The sequence below is a fragment of the Furipterus horrens genome, unplaced genomic scaffold, assembly GCF_987537825.1.
Source record: "Furipterus horrens unplaced genomic scaffold, mFurHor1.1.pri manual_scaffold_10, whole genome shotgun sequence".
Lineage (NCBI taxonomy): Eukaryota > Metazoa > Chordata > Mammalia > Chiroptera > Furipteridae > Furipterus > Furipterus horrens.
In genome coordinates, this window is record NW_028327180.1 from 91,716,859 (window position 1) to 91,735,979 (window position 19,121).

Below are 19,121 nucleotides of genomic sequence, written 5' to 3' on the forward strand. Positions count from 1 at the left end.
CCCACCACCTCTCCATCTCTAACGAAAAATCAGGCTTTCCTTCTTCCCCCCCCCACCCCACCCCCCACCTTTTTTTTTTAAATTAGCCACAGTACTTTCAGAAAGAAGGGGCAGAACCGCTCTACTAAACTGCACCGAACAAAAAGTCCCAGTACATTCTGGAATGATAATCGTGGCCAATCCGGCAGGCAGCAGACACCTTACCCGAGCCAGGGTTGGTGGGTGCAGCATTTAGTTCGCCCCCCTCTTCGTTGATGACATTTTGGAAAATTCTCCAATGAGAGGCGCTCACAGGGAAAGGGCGTGGTCTCAAGAGGCGGAGAATTTGACGCCTTCCCTCTTTGGTCCAAAGGGCCATCCATCATATGAACTACACCAATTAGCGGCGATAATGCCCCCCTTTCCCTCGGCAGGAAGGCCCCGCCCTCCAATATATTACTCGGGAGGCCCGTTCACGTCCCTTCGGCTCCGAGCTGACCCGGGGGAGGTTGGTGTCGTCTGAGCGGCACTGCAGAGACCTCCACCCAGGACAGCTCCCCCTCCCCGGGCCTCTCCCCTCTTGCCCGCGAGTCCGCTCGCCTCGTAGGCCTCTCGGATCTGATATCGTGGGCTGAGGCGAGAGCAGGCCCGGGGAGGGTGATTACAGCGAAGGGGCCGCGTTCGCAACCAAGGTGAGCTGGGGCTGCGGGGTGACCTAGGGGGGCGGGTAGGGAGAAGGGTTGGGGGCACGAGGTTGGGGTGAGTCTGGCCTGCCCCCTTTTCCTCACTTAGCTATCCCGCTGCAGTAAGCAACAAGTCCGGGCTAGTCCGGGCTAATCCGAGCCTGGAGGGGCGGGGCCGGATCCCACCTGTCTCCGATCGGAGGGGTCTGAGAGTCCGCAGGCAGGCCGCGTCCCGGGGACCAGCACGGGAGTGAGGGTCGAACCCATACAGTTAATGGCTGCGCACCCGCCCACCCCTTCAGTAGCCCAACTCTAAATATCCGCTGCGTTCCTGGCTTTCAGTTGTGTGGGGAGGGAGCGTGTGTGAGCCCAGGGCTTAATATGTTGCCCGGGACATATAAATGTGCAATATTAATAAGGAATAAAAGTGCAGGTCCCTCTTGCAGGCTAGATCAGCCTCCCGTCTCCTCTATGCGCTCCCATAACATCAATAAAGGTTCGCGATCATTGAGCGCCGTGTGCCCGGCCCTGTGCTAAACTGCATGAATCGTCTTGTTTAGTCTTCACAGCCAAAGAGACAGATATCGTTGCCTCCTTTTACAGACGTAGCAAGAAGTTTATTAATATTATCCAGTGTTGAGTAGGCACCAGCTGTGTGCGCTAAGCTCTATACCTAGGTGACCTCGTGTATGCCACACGTTAGCGAGACCCACTTTACAGATGAGGAGCTAAGGACTAAGAAAAATGATCTAACTTGAACAGTTCGCATTGTTACTATATGGCAGAATACATACTACCATCTAATTTCAAAGTGTGGGTATCCTGTCTTACAATTCATAGTTATCTCTTGACAGTGAATGACTTGACAAGTGTTTCTCGGAAGATTTGCAATTTCTTTAAAACAAGATTAAAAGACCTGGGCTTATTGTCTAGGAATTCATAATTTAGGATGTGACCAACTGTTTGGGGGGAGGGTGGGCATAACAGATGGCACTTTGCTGTGACTTAGATTCACTGGCAGCATTGGGGGAGGGGAAACTTATGTTATCAAGCGCTTGGCACAATACAATGCTGGAAGGGCCTGCTGTTCTTATCCTTTCTGGGCTTTGTTCTATATATAGATGATAGAGATACTCGCCACAACTGACTCTCAGAAACTGCTACACCAGCTGAATGCCCTGTTGGAACAGGAGCAGAAATGTCAGCCAAAGGTCTGCGGCTTGAGACTGATTGAGTCTGCACACGATAATGGCCTCAGGATGACTGCAAGACTGAGGGACTTTGAAGTAAAAGATCTTCTTAGTCTAACTCAGTTCTTTGGTTTTGACACAGAGACATTTTCTCTAGCTGTGAATTTACTGGACAGATTCCTGTCCAAAATGAAGGTATGTTTAAAATCACATTACCCTGAGTATTTCTTAGTTTTGCTTAATGTGTTCTGGAGATTGCTAGTTGGGTTGGTATTCATAAACTTGACCTTTTTATTTTCAGCAGATAGCCCAAACATTATGGAGTTCTGTATACTACAGATTTGATACTCTTCATTATAATCGAGTAATGCATTAGTCATTAGATGTAATATCTGACACTGAAAAATAACCCAGTATCAAATAATTAATTTCAGTCTCCCAGTAGGAGAGTTGGCTATTATTACAAATCTTTCTTAATACATTGCGCATTTTCATTTATTTATATGTACTGCTTTTAAATCTTAAAAATGTGTTAGCAGCAAAATGCTAGATTGTGACCAAGAATGAGAGGGTGGGTGTTTTTTCCCTTTCTTTTAATCCCATCAGTCACTTGGTCAGTGGAGTATATAGCTCTCCACTCAAAAAAAAAAAAAAAAAAAATTCCAATTGTTTTAGCCTTAGACATACTCAAGTCTTGCATGTTTGGCATTTCCAGCCTCTGCTTGCGTACAATAGAGTGTCTTCTGACGGAGAAGCATTTATGTAATTATTTCCTATGTTGGATAAGCAGGATATCAGTGTATCTTTCAGTTAGTTCAGCTGTTACATCTGCCTTCTCTGTGTGCCCGTGATCATTAGGGGACAATGAGATAATCTGACAATTAGAATAAAATTCATCTTTTAGTCCTTGGTACCTAACACAATGTATCCTATAGAAGAGGAACTCAATACCATATTTGTTCAATTAGATGGTTAAAAAATTTGTTCAACAGCATGTGCAGGCATTACCTTTGAATCTGTAAATGTTGCACAGAATAAATAGATCTATTCCCTAAGTATATTACAGTCTTATGTGAGAATGTTTGTACCAATTACTATCCTACAACACAAGGCATAGTAAGAAGAGTAATTACAGCGTGCCTCCAAAGAGGCATGAAGATATTGCTGAAGGAGTTCCAAGAAGAGAACCCAAACACTGGTAAAGGCTTCTTAAAATTTTGAGCTGCAACTTAAAAGAGTGGATGGAATTTTGACTCTCTCACATTGTAGACATTAAGAAAATGATGACGAAATAAAAAAGAGCTTCGTAGGAGGTAGAGCTTTACAGGCAGAGTGAAGGTTATGTGCTATGGTCTTTTAAAACTTTACATGTGTTACTACGAAGGAAACAGCCTGGAAAAACACAACATTCTGGAAAGAAATTGTTGTGCATAAGCTGCAAGGTGTTTCAGTCTTCACCTAGGCCCTTGACCGGCTAACTTATTTGGTGCAGCTAAAACACAGCACTTACACTTAGTTCTATAGTGACTTTTTCCACAGGAAGAGTTTTTATGTACTGAACCCAAACATCATACTACAACTCAGTCTTGTTACTCCTGTATTGGTTCTAAGTGGGATGCATAGGGTTGATTTGCCATAGTTGATCTTGTTAATTCTTTCTGTGAACAAATACGCCTCAAAGATCTATTTTCATAATGGTGAGTGTGAGCTCTAGATTCCCTTTTTTTTTTTTTTTTTTTTTTTAATTGAAATAAAGACATGGGCTTCTTGTCTTTTTAGGTACTGCCCAAGCACCTGGGGTGTGTTGGACTAAGCTGCTTCTACCTGGCTGTAAAATCAGTAGAAGAGGAAAGGAATGTCCCGTTGGCAAGTGACTTGATCCGAATCAGCCAGTACAGGTTTACAGTTTCTGACCTCATGAGAATGGAAAAGATTGTGTTGGAGAAGGTTTGTTGGAAAGTCAAAGCTACTACTGCCTTTCAATTTCTACAACTCTATTATTCACTGATTCAAGAGAACTTACCATTTGAAAGGTATGTGATCTTTGTTTCAAACCAAGGATATTTGGAAATCAGAATGGTATTGTCTAGAATATGCCTAAAATCAATATCCTGGGAAAATTCCTATCAGAAGAGCTGCAGCTCCTTGAATTTCACTTCACTGTCCAGCAAAAGTGAGACTTTCAGTTGTCAATAGCTTCTGGAAGTATGTGAAGGCTAATTCTTGGGACTGAAGGACATTTCAACCTTTATATTACATTTTCCATTTATAGACTAGTTAACTTATAGAACCTAATAGGTAAGCATCTAAAACAGATTTATGGAAAAAGGAACTTCAGTAGATGCAGAAATAGATTAAAATAAAAAGAAACCCTGAATCACTTAAAATTCATGTATGGTATCCTTAAGGAGTTAATGTCCTGAAGGAAGGGGAATTGTTTACTTCAAATAATTTATTTTTTGTATGTATAAACTTAACATTAAAACTGACTTCAATGTTCTTCTAAAAAGTTGTCTTGACTAGATGTAAAATTATTTGCATAACATTAATCTCATTTTTTTAAAGGAGGAACAGCCTTAATTTTGAAAGGTTAGAAGCTCAACTTAAGGCATGCCACTGCAGGATCATATTTTCTAAAGCAAAGGTAAATATTTACGGAAAGAGTAAAGCTATTGCAGCACTGTTTACAATAGCTAAGTGCTGGAAACAACCTAAGTGCCCATCTGTAGATGAGTGGATCAAAAAACTGTGGTACATCTACACAATGGAGTACTATGTAGCAGAAAGAAAGAAGGAACTCCTGCCATTTGCAACAACATGGATGGAACTAGAGAGAATTATGCTTAGTGAAATAAGCCAGGCAAAGAAAGAAAAATACCATATGATATCACCTAATACAGGAAACTAAAGAACAACACAAACAAAGGAACTAAATAGAACAAAGAGCAGAATAGCAGTCAATAGGGGGGAGGGGAGAGGGAGAGAAGGGGGATAAGTAAGGGAAGGGTTTAATTAAAGAGCCTGTATAAAAGACTCATGGACATGGACCACGGGGAGGGATATGATTGTGGGAGAGGGGGTGGGTTGGGTGGGGGAGAGAAATTGGGGGAAAAGGGGACAACTGTAATTGAAAAACCAAAATAAAAAAATTAAAAAAAAGAGTAAAGCTATTTATAAACCTGTTTTTCTAGTCAACGTTTACCTTTAAAATGTATCTCTTTCAGCCTTCTGTGTTGGCTCTGTCCACCATTGCACTGGAGCTCCAAGCACAGAAGTGTGTAGAGTTAATGGAAGACGTGGAATGTCTTCAGAAACATTCCAAGGTATGTCAAGGTCATTCCAGTTAACAGCTGTGGAAGAAGCTAAACAACTTGTACTACCTCCCTTAAGTAAAATGAGATACCATGTGTTTGAAATTTAAGTAGCTTATCTTTAAATGTTTTTGACAAGGAAGACACATTAATGAGATTGCAATTATTACTGTAGTTAAATACTATGGGACTTTTATTTTGAGTGATCATTTCTTTAAATTTATGTACAGATAAATGGCAGAGATTTGACCTTATGGCAAGAGCTCGTATCCAAGTGTTTAACTGAATATTCATCAAACAAGTGTTCCAAGCCAAACGTTCAGAAGTTGAAATGGATTGTTTCTGGGCGAACCGCACGGCAGTTGAAGCACAGTTACTACAGAATAACCCACCTGCCAACAATTCCTGAAACGGTTCCTTAATAGGTAAACTTGGTTCCTAGTTATTCTCCATAAAGAGGAAATTTTCTAATGCTGTAATTTTCTTCTGTTCAAGAATTAAAATCTGAATTACCTTCAAAATAAACAAGATATGGAGTAGGACTAGCAAAGGGGAAAGTGACTTCATTGATCCACAACTAATATTTTAGGGCATTAACGACATTCAAGGTATAACGCCCTACCAGGGAGGGACTGTCCAACCTTTGCTTTGTATATTAGCCTCCTCTTTAATAACCATGAATTTTAAAAGTAGCGCTCAGTCATTTTTAATTGCACGTCATTTTGCTTTATGTAGACTCAAGCTCTGGCTCATTTAAACGAGCCTGAGTAGGGTAACAGGACCACAAGTCTGAACCATAAAGGAACTAATTTGAGGCTGTTAGCATATAAGCAAAATCAGTATGATCTTGGATGTCATATCTAAAGAAAAAATAAGTTATGGCAGATGGTCTTCACATTGGGTGTTTGGAAACCGCCAAGACACACTACAGTTTGTGTCGTTGCTGTAACAGCTGGGAATACTGGCAAGTACTTACATGCCTGATTGTCACTGACGTACATGTTCTTGCCACTAAATTTAACTCACAGTGGGGATTTAACTTTTTCCTACTCAAAACTAATTGTTAACATTTAACACACCTACATGTGAATGATTCTGAATCTTAGAAATAAACAGTAGATCATTTTTAACAGTAATGTTTATGTTTGGCAAATGTCTGATAACTTGATTTTTTGTGTTTTAATAGGATTATTACAGCAACGAGAACTCTTCGGAAGTCACTCTCCACAAGCCTGAAGTATGGGTTCTGTAACGTTATAGTGGATTTAGGTTGCGCATCCTCAAAATGTCACAACTAGAATAGCATTGATGTTCTCAGATTTGGGAAAACTGCCTAATTAACATTACGCTGTAGTGGAAATACACTTAAATTTGAATTCATCTGAGGCATACAAACAAAGCCACAAACAATGTGAAATGTTAATGACAAGTCTGGGAAGGTAGAGTGTGAGTCTTTGTTCCTAACATTGATCTAACTTTCTATTTTGTGTCAGTCTGGTTTAGGTGGTATTAAAAACGGAAACCTACTTAATTTAAATTTTGAATGATGTTTATATCAAAACCAACATTTCACAAATGCACTTTTAAGACATAGTCTGGGTCACTATTTTAACCAGTGAAACTGGCTTCTTAGCACTGGTATGCAAATAACAGATTATCCAGAGATGTGGACTTTATTGCTATATGTAACTTACACTTAAATTTGAGGGCATTTTATATAAAGGAAAACTACACACTTAGTAATTTTGGCATATTAATTTATCTTTAATTTTTTCTAGAAAAATGGTGATTTTTGTGCCCAGAAAAAAGAAAATTCATACAAAATGTGTTTCAATAATTCCATTGATAAAATTAGTTTTATTGCATTAGTGACTCAAAATAAATTAACATCGCTCTGAAAATTTGCTGATTAAACACTCCAGAAGTTTCTACTAAGGACTTTTTATAAAACTGCCATTGCTTCTAATTTAGAATTTTGTTTAAAAAGAAGGGAATATACTTTCAGTAATTTCCCCTATTGTGCAAACAGAAAGTCTTAAGTAAATACGTTTCTTCATAATCATGACATTGCTGAGGTGATGTTCAGGATTTTATAGGTCCATGAATAAAAGGAGATCTAGTGTTAAAAGTGTCATGAATGGCTACTCAGTGCAGTGTGTAGTCTGAGTCCTTCCAGGATGACCATACCCAATTTTGACATCATGTTATGGCTAAATATGTACTGGAAAATAAACCAAAGAACTACAGTGTATCTCATAGTTCTATAAATAATTTCTGTGGGTAACCTGTTTTCCCAAAAGCCTGATACATTTCAATATTTTGATTACATCTGTGTTAGTTTTGAGTTGGCAGAAGTAACCTAACCAACTAGCATTATGTTTTGGTACTAAGGGATATACGTTTTAATAAAGAAATTGAAATGCATTTCTTTGCTGGGTGGTTTTCTGTTTGTTACTCTTCTGATTCAACAAACTATTTTGGCAATGTGCTGGCAGACCACAATAAAAAGCTACCTCTGCCGAGTCTGTTTAAATTTAGCACTAAAGTAAGATGTATGGTAGGAAAAAAACCTCTTTAATTATGGCCATTACTCTAATGATTTTTTAAAATAGGTACATGACAAATATGCTTAATGGGCATTTAAAATGTAATATTTATGCCCCGTGGTTATCATTTAGACTCATCACTGCTAATGGATGTCCTTAGTACACGCCACCGAGACTCAGCCCACCCGAAGTTTTGGTCACACCCTCTTACCTAATTGAACAGCATTCCAGGTGGTGGTTGGTAACAGGTAACTGCCAAGTATTGTGTTAGTTTAGAGCAACTGGTAATTATTACTGAACTGAACAATATATAATTTTGAACCGTTTATGCTTAATTAAACCAACCAAAGTGGACACTGCAGAGGATCACCGGTGAGGAAAAACTTAAGTCTTCGTTCGCACTTGACTCAGATGAGATACCTAAGTGTCATTTTTCAAAAGGGTACCTGAACCTCAACTGTATTTCCATTTATGCAACATACTATCTAAAAAATAGACACTTCTGATCTAATATTTGTGGTTAGCAATGACAGTTTTTCCTATCAGGTGCAATTGTCAGATATTTTATATGAATTCTCTCATATAATCCTCCAAAGTGTATGCATTTAACCCAATTTACAAATGACCTAGAGACAAGAGAAAGTAAGTGATTAGCTCAAGGTTGCAGGAAATCCAGGAAGTTCTGACCAAGAGGCTGTGAACATTACCTTCCAAAACAGAAGGTTAAATTGACTTGTGAAATTGTATTAATTTCCAAACCAAACTGATCATGTTTTATATGTGTGTGTATGTTCTCTGACCATAAACTCGAAACCAGTAACAGATAAAGGGAAAATCTCCAAACGCTTGGAAATTAAAACAACACACTTTACATAGTTCATGTCTATAAGGGGAAGTCCCAAAGGAAATAAAATATTTTGAACTCAATGAAAATGGAAATACCAAAATGTATGGAATACAGCTAAACCAGTGTTTAGAGAATAATGCATAGTAGTGACTGCTTTCATTAAGAAAAACAAAGGTCTCAAATCAATCTAAGCTTCCATTTTAAGAAACTAGAAAAAGAGCAAAATAAAACCAAAGCAAGCAGAAGGGGGAAAAGTCATTAAAATAAGGAGGGGTTAAAAAAACAAACAATGAACTAGAACAAAACGGGTAAAATCATTAAACTAAAACTATGTGAAAAGAGCAATACAACTGATAAATCTCTAGAAAGACACAAAAAAGATAGAAATGACCAATACTAGGAATGAGATACTACTATAAACTGTAAAAACATTAAAAGGACTCTAAGGAAATAGGTAGAAACAACTCCTATGTTGAGTTAGATGAAATGAATCAATTCCTGGAAAGCCATGAACTATCAAAACTTAGCTAAAATAAACTAAAGAACTTGAGTGAGTTCTGCAATTATTTTTAAAAACTGACCCATAGTTTAAAATCTTACTGGCAAACCCCATAAAACATTTAAATTAAGACTTAAATTCTATAGATCTTTTCCAAAAAGTAGGAGAATCACTTCCAATTTATTTTATAAGGCCAGCATTACCCTAATATCAAATCATGATAAAGATAATAGAAAAACAAAACAACAAAACTATGCGCTGGTTCAAAATTTTAGTCAATCAATATAAATCCACCATATTATCAATCTAAAGATCAGACTGTCAGCTGATTTCTCAAAGAAACTTGGCAGGCTAGAAGCGATTAGCAAGAAATATTCAAAGGCATGAAAAGCAGGAACCTACAGCCAAGATTGCTCTAACCAACAAAGCTATCCTTTAGAATGGAAGGGCAAATAAAGACCATCCCAGACAAGAAAAAACTACAGGAGTTCATCATCACCAAACCATTATTATATGAAATGATAAAGGGTTTAAGAAAAAGAAGATCAAAGTTATGAACAATAAAATGACAATACATATCTATGAACAACTGAATTCAGAAAACTAAGCAAACAAGAACAGAGACAGAATCATGGATACAGAGAGCGTTTTGATGGCTGCCAGATGGGAGGAGGGGGTGGGCGTGGGTGAGGAGGTGAGGGGATTAAGAAGTATGAAGAGTGAATAGGTAGTTACGGAATAGCCATGGGGATGCACAGTTTAGGAAATAAAGTGGACAAAGAACTTACATCCGTGACCCAAGGACATGAACAAAGTGTCAGGACTGCCTCGGGGAGTGAGGGGTGCTCGGTGGAGGAGGGCAGAAGGGGAAAACATTGGGACAACTCTAATAGCATAATCAAAATATAGTTTAAAAACATGATTAAGTCAATTGATACAAAAAAATAATTGAGCACATTCAAATCCAGTCATGAGAAAATTGACTAAGTAGGAACAGATGAGAACTTCCTCAACCTGATAATGGGCATCTATAAAAACCTACACTAACACACCCCTTAATGGTGAAAGACTCCATGCTCAAGAAACTAGCATCCACAAGAAAGATGGTCGCTTTCACCACTTTTATTCTAACAAGTACAATGAAGCAAGACATAAACCTATAGACTAGAACAGACAAAATCAACCCGTTTCCATTTATGGTTTATGCAGAAAATCCCAAGGAATAAACAACAAAAACTTCCTACAGCTAATAAATGAGTTTAGCAAGATCACAGGATACAAGGTCAACAAACAAAAACCAAACATATTTCTATGCACTCGCAATGTGCAATTAGAAACCAAAATTCCAAAAAAACAAAAAAAAAAACAATCATTTACGACAGCTCCAGGAAATGAACACTTAAAAATAAATGCAACTAAAGTAGTAAAAGTTCCATAAGCTGAAAACCACAAAACGCTAATGATTGAAATCAAGGAGTCTTAATGGAGAGACATTCCATGTCCATGGATTAGAGGACTTACATGCTTTTCCAATGAAAACCCCAGAACGTTTTGTATAATAGATATGGACTAGCTGATCATAAACTTTATACAGAAAGGCAAAGAAACTTAAAATAGCCAACACTATTCTGAAAAAGAATTAAGTTGCAGGAATCATGCTACCCAATTATGACTTACTAGAAAGCTATAATCATCAAGGCAGCGTGGTATCAGCAAAGGGACAGACACAGAGTTGATGGGGTAGAACGGAGACCAAGGAGACCCATATACATAGCACCTGACCTGACAAAAGAGCAAAAACAATTTCACGGAGGACGGTGAGTCTTCCTCAAACGGTACTGAAACAAATGGCCAACCATATGCAAAACATGAACCTCCACTTATATTTCTCAGCTTATACAAAAAGTTACTTAAAATAGGTCACAAACCTAAATGTAAAACAAAATTATAAACCTTGTAGAAGAAAACATTGGAAAAAAACCCTTACAACCGGGAATTACAGTTATTAGACATTAACACCAAAGACATGCTGAATTAGACTCCCTCAAAATTGAAAGCATTCATGCTTCAAAAGACACCATCAAGAAGACAAAACAACAAACAAACAAAAACCCTACACAAGAGAAAATAATGCAAATCTCATTTCTGATCAGGGACTTGTGTCCAGAATATAAAAAAAACTCTTAAAATTCAATTTAAAAGATAATCCAGTTGTAAAATAGGAAGGATCTGAATAAACATTTCCCCAAGAAGATACAGAAATGGTAAACAAGCAGAAGAAAAGATGTTCAACAATTAGGGAAACGCAAATTGAAACCACAATATGGCAGCACTTCGCATCCCTTGGTGTGGCCAGAATCAAAGTCACATAACAAGTGTTGACAAAGATGTGGAGAAACTGGAACTCCCATACGCTGCCAGTGGGAATGTAAAAAGGGGTTGCCACATTGGAACAATCTAGCAGTTTCTCAAACAATTAAACAGTTTCCACATAACCTGAATTTCGACTCCTACGTAAGAAATGAAAATATACTTGAACATAAAAACTTGTACTTGAATGTTTATAACAGCATTACTCACAATAGTCAAAAGGTAGAAACCTCCCAAATAGCCATCAACTGACAAATGCATAAATGATGTATGGTAGTCACACACAGATTATCTAGCCATATACACAAAAATAAATAAAATAAAGCATTTCACATAACCTCTAAAACATTATTCTACGTGAACAAAGACAGTAAACAAAAGACCACACAGTATGAGTTCATAGATACAAAATGTCCAGAACAGGGAAATCTATGAGATGAAAAGTTGGGGTTGCTTGGGGCAGGATCTGGGCGGAGGGTAACAGCTAGAAGGTACGGGGTTACTTTTGAGGTAAGGAAAATGAAGATTTACTGTGGTGATGGTTAAATGTCCGGCTACACTGAAAACTACTGAATTAAACACTTTAAATGGGTGAAGTGTATAGTTTGTGAATTATATCTCAATAAAACTTTTTTTTAAAAAAGGTTACTGATGATTCCATTTATATGCACTCCTTGAAAAGGCAAATCCAGCATGAAGTAATTTTTGTGATTGAACTGTTCAGTCTCCCAATTTTCGAGGAAACAGCTCTCTCTACATGTTAAAATCCACAAAACCACAAAGTAAATTTTACTGTATGTTGATTCAAAATACAAAATGTTTTAAAATGTCAAAATGAGAAGCCAATCTGAAGAAAAAGCCTCTTTCCCAATGAGAGAGAGAGAGAGAGAGAGAGAGAGAAAGAGAGAGAGCGAGAGAGAGAGAGAGAGAGTGTGTGTGTGTGTGTGTGTGTGTTGGGGGGAGGGGGGATTGAGAGAGAGAGAGAGAGAGAGAGAGAGAGAGAGAGAGTGTGTGTGTGTGTGTTGGGGGGGGCGGGGGGTTAGGGTCCAAGCAGGTGAGAAGGACCATTGCTTGGCATAGGCTATCGGAGCTAAGCAAGAGTGACGAAGACATTCATTCACAAGGACACGGCCTAGAACATGGAACCAAATACATTAAGGATCATAGAATCAGGTTTCTCTGTTGTTGAAAGGAGTTATATAGAAAGAAAACAAAAATGACACCATGAGATTAGAAATGAAAGTAAGTGTGAACTCACGGCTTTCCGTACATATAAATACAGATGTAAATGTATGCAGTGTATACACACTGACAGCAATTGCTCACTAGCACACAGATCTTGACTTCTAAAAACCATTCTCCACTAACGAGAACCAGAATTCCTTGGTAAAATTGCTGATTCCTGGGCTAGGGCAGGAAAAGCATAATAAGCCTGGTATACCTTGTGACAGATTAAGAAATTGCTCAAATAATGATGAGGACGTGCCAAAGGAACACAGAAGCCACCTAGAATGGTTTCTCACTGATCAAGTCTAGAAAAAATTTGAGCATCAAAGTAATGGGAATAATTTTAACTCACTGAATAAAATAGAAAATTATGACTTATAAAAAGATGTAATAAAATGAAAGTTTAATGAGAAACAAGGTAGTAATTTGAAACTACTTTGCACAAAATAATTAACAAATGTAAAAAGAGTAGATTTACAATGGAGAAGACTGGCAGACACCACTTAACCTAAGTAATAACCATCAGAAAAAGAACAAATTAAAATTATTAACTCGTGATAGTACGTAATAAGAATACAAGCATCACTTAACATTCCTGCCAAAGATGCAAAACCTGACTCTAATAATGAAGAAATACCAAAATTCAAAATGAAGAATGCTGTAAAAAAAAAAAAAAAAATTCCCCTGTAATCTTCCAAAGTGCCAACGTTGTAAAAGTCAAGGATAAAATGAGGGCTTGTTCCAGATTTAAGCAGACTGCAGACACGTGACAGCTAAGGGAAAGGCATGACGCTGGCTGCCTCCTTTTGCTATAGAAGACATTACTGGGACAACTGAATTGTAATGGGAGGTCTCACGACTAGATGGTCACAGTGTGTCAGTGCTTGTTTCTTGATTTTAATGGCTCTACTGTAATTATATGTAAGAGCACTTCCTTTCCAGGGAACACACACTAAGATATTCAAAGGTAATTGGGCATGATGCCATCAACTTACACACAAATGGTTCAGGAAAATTAAAGAACAAAACAAAAACCCTGTGTCTTCTAACGTTTCTGTACATTTAAGATTGTTTAAAATTTCTTTTTAAATTAAAAAGGGAGATAAAAAGGATAAAATAAAATTTTAAGACAATTCCTACCTCTATGTCTGGATCATTGAAAACCAGAACATCACTGATTTATAACCACTAACCATAACTCATTTTTTGTCACTAACAATGCACTTGCCCAATAACCATACTCACCGCACCAAAGCTCTTCTGTAGGTTAACTATTTTTTAACTTCTTGACAGAAAAGTGATCTCTCAAGAAATAATATACGAATTCAGAGGTTTTCGTTAACTGTTAAAATAAATTTACTCAGAATATATTTGGGATTTTTTTTCCTTTCCTAAATTTTTTTTCAGTAATATAATTTCTTTGTGTTGACTGTTACTTAGATACAGAGGTACACAATTCCTATTTAGAAAAGTTTATTGGAGATTATTTATGCATCATAGTTATTAAAAGAAAAAAATTTTCCCTGAAGGCAACCTGTCATTTCACACGATGTATAACCTAATGTTTTTGTATTAAAAATATAGATTAAATATGAAACTAGCAAAATGCAGCATTTGAAACTTCATGCTGAGCAAAATAAGTCCAAAAAAAGTTACCATATATCAATAGAATAGTTCTCACAGTATTTAAGATGTTTCCTATGTAAATCATATTTGAACGCAATTAGAACCACATTTAAATATATTTTGCAACTTGTTAACTGTAGGCATCCATGTGTTTCTTCCACCACATAATCTGTTCCTCTGATCGAATTGGCAACATCTGCTCAAGTCCACAGACTGCAGCCAAAAAGCAGCAGTTATTTCTCAAGATTTGAGAAATCTGGTCCACCTTTAGTGTAGTTTCCTGAGATTTCTGCTCCACTGAAGTCAAAACCAGGATTCTAAAAGACATGAAAAAACGTATGATAAAACTTATCAAGGACAACCGTAAGTAACGCAAAAGTGGTTACGAGAGATGAACTGTGTTTCCCTCCCTTTCTCCTTTCCCCTCTCTCTAAAAATTCATTAATTAATTTAAAAAAAAATTTTTTTTAAAGAGATGAACTGGCAAGTGACAAAAAAGGAAATCTAAATGGCCAATAAACTTGTAAATACCAAACTTCACTGTAATCACCAAAATGGAACTTAAAACTATCAGGTATTTTTCAATTTTCAGACTTACAAATATTTAGAAGATCCAAGATATGTATTACAATGTTGTTAAGTGGATGGACAAACACATACTTTAGTATCAGTGAATAAACAGATTTGAAAAGCTAGCATTTTTTAGACCTTACTTTATGCCAGGTAGGGTTCTAAGCGCTACCCATACATTAACGCAGTTAATCCTCACAGCAATCCTATGAGGGAAGCATTACCTCAGGCTTTATCTTTTGGAAGGCATTTCATTTATTCGACAAACATGAATACTGAGTTCCTACTCTTTGGAAGACACCATTAGAGGCACGTGTAACTTAAGAGTGAACAAAAAGACAAAGGGCCCTGCTTCGGTGGAGCTTACACTCTAACAGGAGACAAATAATAAACCATTAAGTTATTTAGTTTAAGAGTCAGCAAACTTTTCTATCAAGAACCAGCTAGTAAATATTTTAGGCTTTGAAGACCAAACAGTCTCGGTCACAGCTACCCAATTCTGTTGTTGCTATTACGAAAGATGATACACAAACAAATGAGCATAGCAGTGTTCCAATGAAACTTTTCTTCAAAAACAGGCAGTGGGCTAGACTTGACCCATGGACCACGTTCACAGGCCCCTATCTAGGGTATTAAACGTTGGTATCTAGTTTGTTAAAAGTTAAGTGCTATAGAAGAAAAAGAAAGCAGGGCAGAACAAGGAAGATGAAGCGTTTACAGTATTTAAACAGGATGATCAACACTCAAAGAATGCTCCCCGGGCAGTGACTTGAAGGCAGTGCAGTTAGGCAAGCTTTGGGAAAAGGGCAGGGCAGTCTAAGAGAACAGAAAAGGAATGGCCTGCGGTGTTTAAGGAACAGCAAAGGCCTGTGTGGCTAGAGAACGAGCCAGGGGCCATGAGCAGGAGAGGCGGTCCAGAGGGTCAGGGAGACCTGGTCTCCTACTATGTGGACAGGTCCTGAGCAGTGATGTAACCGGACTCGCATGTTAAAAGGACCACTCTAACCGCTATGTTGAGAGGGCTGCAGCCTGGCAAGGCAGAAGTGAAGAGAACAGTTAGGCTACTGAAGTGATCTAGACAAGACATTAGAGGCGGTCCGGATCACAGTGGCGGTGGCAGTACCAGCAAGGCTTCAAACAAAACGGATAGGGGGTGGGAGATGCAGGAATGCAGGGTGACTCCCCAATTATATTTGGTCTGAACAACTCGTGTCCATCAACAAAGGTGAGAAGGCTAGAGGCAGAACCAATGTGGGGGGGAAGTTAAGAGCTTCTTGTTGGACGTGTTGAGTTTAATATGCTTGTTAGCCAAGTGGAGGTGCTGAGCAGGCAATCGGGTACATGGGTCCACAATTCGGGAGAAAAGTCTAGGCTAGAGATACACATTTGGAAATCGCTACATAGATGGAAATTATCCATGAAAAGCTTAACGGTGCTTTGGTGCAGTAATTCTTCTCCTAGGTATCTTAAAGGAACGTCTGAATGGTTTTACAGAGATGAAAGCTCGACATTTGTTTGAAACAGCAGACATAATGGGGAAATCTAAAGCTTATCAAATGGGAATAGCTAAATATTCCAATACCTTCAAACTAGAAAACACCCTGAAGCAGATGAAGAAATAAGTTTTATCTATGTGTACTGGTAAGGAAAGAGACCCAAAATATTTAAAAAGAAACATGAACAAGATACAATGTCATTCTCCATTTATGTTAAAAACCAAACAAGGCAATACACTGGTGAGATTCAACAGAGGCGTGGAACGCAGCCGCGGGGATGAAGGAGCCTTTCACTTTTCTGCACTGGGTAAGTCTATATTGATTGAGTTTTTACGAGTTTAGTCATACATTACTGATTTACATCAAATGAATTTAAACTTAGGAATCATAATAAAATTCTCAAGAAAGTTTTTCAAAAAATCAAATCCATACCTAAAAAGGCAAGTCATTTTTCCAATCATTATTTTTTAAAATTCCTCTAAAGAATTTATTATTTTTATAATCTCAAAAGTTCAAGTTTCAAAAAATATCATTTCTACATTTTTAAAATGTTTACACATAGCATACATTTATGACTTACTTCTTTCTGGAATCTCTCTAATGTAAGCTTTCTCTGCATTTGGTCTTGCACCCAAGGATCAGCTGCATATTCAGATTCTAGAAGAGAAGTCCAACAATTTGCTGCATCTCTCTTTGTCTTTGTAAGAACAATACGAACCATTTTTCTATCCTCTAAACAAAGAAAAATCACAATGAAATTTGAGTTATTAAATTATATATACTCAAAAACCATCAGGCAATCTTGACATACAAGTGTTAATACATTTCTATTACTATATCTTCCAAAGCTGCAAAGACAAAGTACCTAATACAAAGTGAAAACATACTAAGTTCCAAGACAAAATTAATTCTTAAAAAGACTCTAAGACTTATAATAGCCTGCGAACCCAGTGTCGCTGGTTTGAGTCCCAGTCAGGGCACGTGACTAGGTTGCCCGTCAGGTCCCCAGTTCGGGGTGCGAGTGAGAGGCAACCACACAGTGATGTTTCTCTCCCGCTCTTTCTCCTTTCCTCTCTCTCTAAAAACAGATAAGCAAACAAACAAACGACTTACAATAGATTACTCTTACCCAAAGTCCACGTTCCCTCATCAGCTATTGTAGAATCAAAGAGTTTGCCCTGAAAAATAAAACATATAAGGTACTAAAAATATAGAAACTTCAGTAATTTTCATAAAGCTTTCATGATTTTAGACTTACCTAATTTCCTACCTAATTCAGATATAATTGGTTAGAATAGGGAGATAAAATTTTATAAGTGCCCGACCCTAAATTTCCTTTTAGCAGGTAAAAGGAAACCTAGTTTACAACGCTTGAAGTATTTACTATGACAGAGAATACCAGGCTCTCTAAAGAAAGATCAGGGCTCCTTAATTTTTAGAAGATGAAGAAATACTACTGATCACTGATTAGCCAAATACAAAATTTACATATTATGCTCAGAACAGTCCTATCAGAAAGGTACTATAATTTTGGGTGAACGTCAGGGACACCGAAGAATTCCCTGCCCGAGATTACGAAACTAGGAAAATGGCAGAGCCAGGTAAGCTACCCAGCAGTCCTCACCGTGCCACCAAACCTCTTAGGCATATCATCTGAGGAAGGAATCTAACTTCAACTTAACTGAATTTCACTATAAAGCTTAACAAGGCAGAAGTGGATCCCAGACCCGAGGGGCGCTGGGGCGAATAAAAAGGGTGTTATTGTCTTCACACGCCTCTTGCCCATCTGCTTAACCACTCCAGAAACATGCACAATTGTTCTGATCTTTATGAGAAAAATCACGTGGCATCACCTCTGAATCCTCATCTCCTTATCCTTGCGCTTGACTTTCTGCTCTGCTTTCCTGTCCCTGTCTGAATAGCTATTATTTTAGTTTTAGGGCGCCTCCCTGCTCGCCCTAGGCTGAGTGCAGGAACCCTGTTTCTCCCGGGACCCAAGGCGGTGCCTGGAAGAGAGCGCACGGAATACACACGCTGGTTTCTTTAGCGATCTAGTTAAGTTCTCGGCTGAAGGCCCGCAGAGGAACAAAAGCAGCAGCTTCATTTGGTTTACATATAAGTTTTTTTTTTTTAATGGGCTCAAATGTCCACGTCAGCTCAGGGCTGGCCTTTGGAGGTGAGGGCTCGGAACAGACCCAAATCAAGCCCATGCGATCGCTCTTTCGGTCAGCCAGAGAAACCCAACGGCCTTCCGACCGTCATCCTGCGGAAACCACGAGCCTTAGTTGGCACTGGGGGACCTGGGGGGTTGGGGGGGCGCAAAGAAGCTGGGCGCAAGCCCCGATCTGCCGCTACCTTGAGGATCTCGCGGCCACCCACCGCCAGCGTCACGTGCCGGCTCTGCAGGTCGCACCGGATATCCTGGGCGCGAGTGCCCGGTGGCACCTGAACTTCAATGAACACCTCCTCCAAGGTCTGGTACCACTGGCCCCACGGCGTCCCGCATGGGACCACCCCACTGCGCTCCTCAAACGGGGCCGACATACTCCAGTTGCCTCCCGGCGGCAGCCGCACTGAGTGAGCGGAGCGCGTGCGCGGAATCTCCACGCTCAGGCCCCGCCCCAGCCTCTCCCCTCGGGTCGCTCAGGCGCAGCAATCAATGTAAGCTGAGCGCTCAGCGTGTTGGACCTTCCCTCTCCATGGCTATTTAGGACACTGCCAGGACCCAATTTGAAATAACTGAAATCCAGAAAATATTACGTCCAAAGAATGGTGGG

General features: G+C 38.9%; 2 protein-coding genes across 3 annotated transcripts; one reads left to right on the forward strand and one right to left on the reverse strand.

The window, feature by feature from the left end:
- The first annotated feature begins 446 nt into the window (after positions 1–446).
- On the forward strand, positions 447–6,965 carry CCNG1 (cyclin G1). The gene is made up of 7 exons (XM_090288543.1): positions 447–671; positions 1,784–2,047; positions 3,632–3,885; positions 4,418–4,496; positions 5,077–5,175; positions 5,394–5,588; positions 6,350–6,965. Exons 2-6 carry the CDS (start codon positions 1,784–1,786, stop codon positions 5,583–5,585), a joined length of 888 nt encoding a protein of 295 aa, XP_090144669.1. The 5' UTR covers positions 447–671; the 3' UTR covers positions 5,586–5,588; positions 6,350–6,965.
- A 7,203-nt stretch (positions 6,966–14,168) lies between these two features.
- Positions 14,169–18,979, reverse strand: NUDCD2 (NudC domain containing 2). Of its 2 annotated transcripts, none has more exons than XM_090288547.1 (4): positions 18,700–18,979; positions 17,474–17,522; positions 16,925–17,076; positions 14,169–14,595 (listed from the first exon to the last, which is right to left on the reverse strand). In XM_090288547.1, the coding sequence occupies exons 1-4, from the start codon at positions 18,886–18,888 to the stop codon at positions 14,512–14,514; spliced, it is 474 nt and encodes a 157-aa protein (XP_090144673.1). In that variant the 5' UTR covers positions 18,889–18,979; the 3' UTR covers positions 14,169–14,511. The 2 variants fall into 2 exon arrangements, with proteins under 2 accessions (XP_090144673.1, XP_090144671.1); XM_090288545.1 differs by having other exon boundaries at positions 16,925–17,001; positions 18,700–18,947.
- Between the last annotated feature and the right edge of the window lie 142 nt (positions 18,980–19,121).

Bases quoted from the DNA above. Each gene is read 5' to 3' on its own strand.
- NUDCD2 (XM_090288547.1), bottom strand. From the start codon at position 18,888: ATGTCGGCCCCGTTTGAGGAGCGCAGTGGGGTGGTCCCATGCGGGACG. The intron at 17,523-18,699 runs GTAGCGGCAGAT...TTTATTTTTCAG, and splicing joins GTGGCCGCGAGATCCTCAAG to GGCAAACTCTTTGATTCTAC. The intron at 17,077-17,473 runs GTAAGAGTAATC...TTCTTTGTTTAG, and splicing joins TGAGGGAACGTGGACTTTGG to AGGATAGAAAAATGGTTCGT.
- CCNG1 (XM_090288543.1), top strand. From the start codon at position 1,784: ATGATAGAGATACTCGCCACAACTGACTCTCAGAAACTGCTACACCAG. The intron at 2,048-3,631 runs GTATGTTTAAAA...TTGTCTTTTTAG, and splicing joins GATTCCTGTCCAAAATGAAG to GTACTGCCCAAGCACCTGGG. The intron at 3,886-4,417 runs GTATGTGATCTT...ATTTTTTTAAAG, and splicing joins GAGAACTTACCATTTGAAAG to GAGGAACAGCCTTAATTTTG.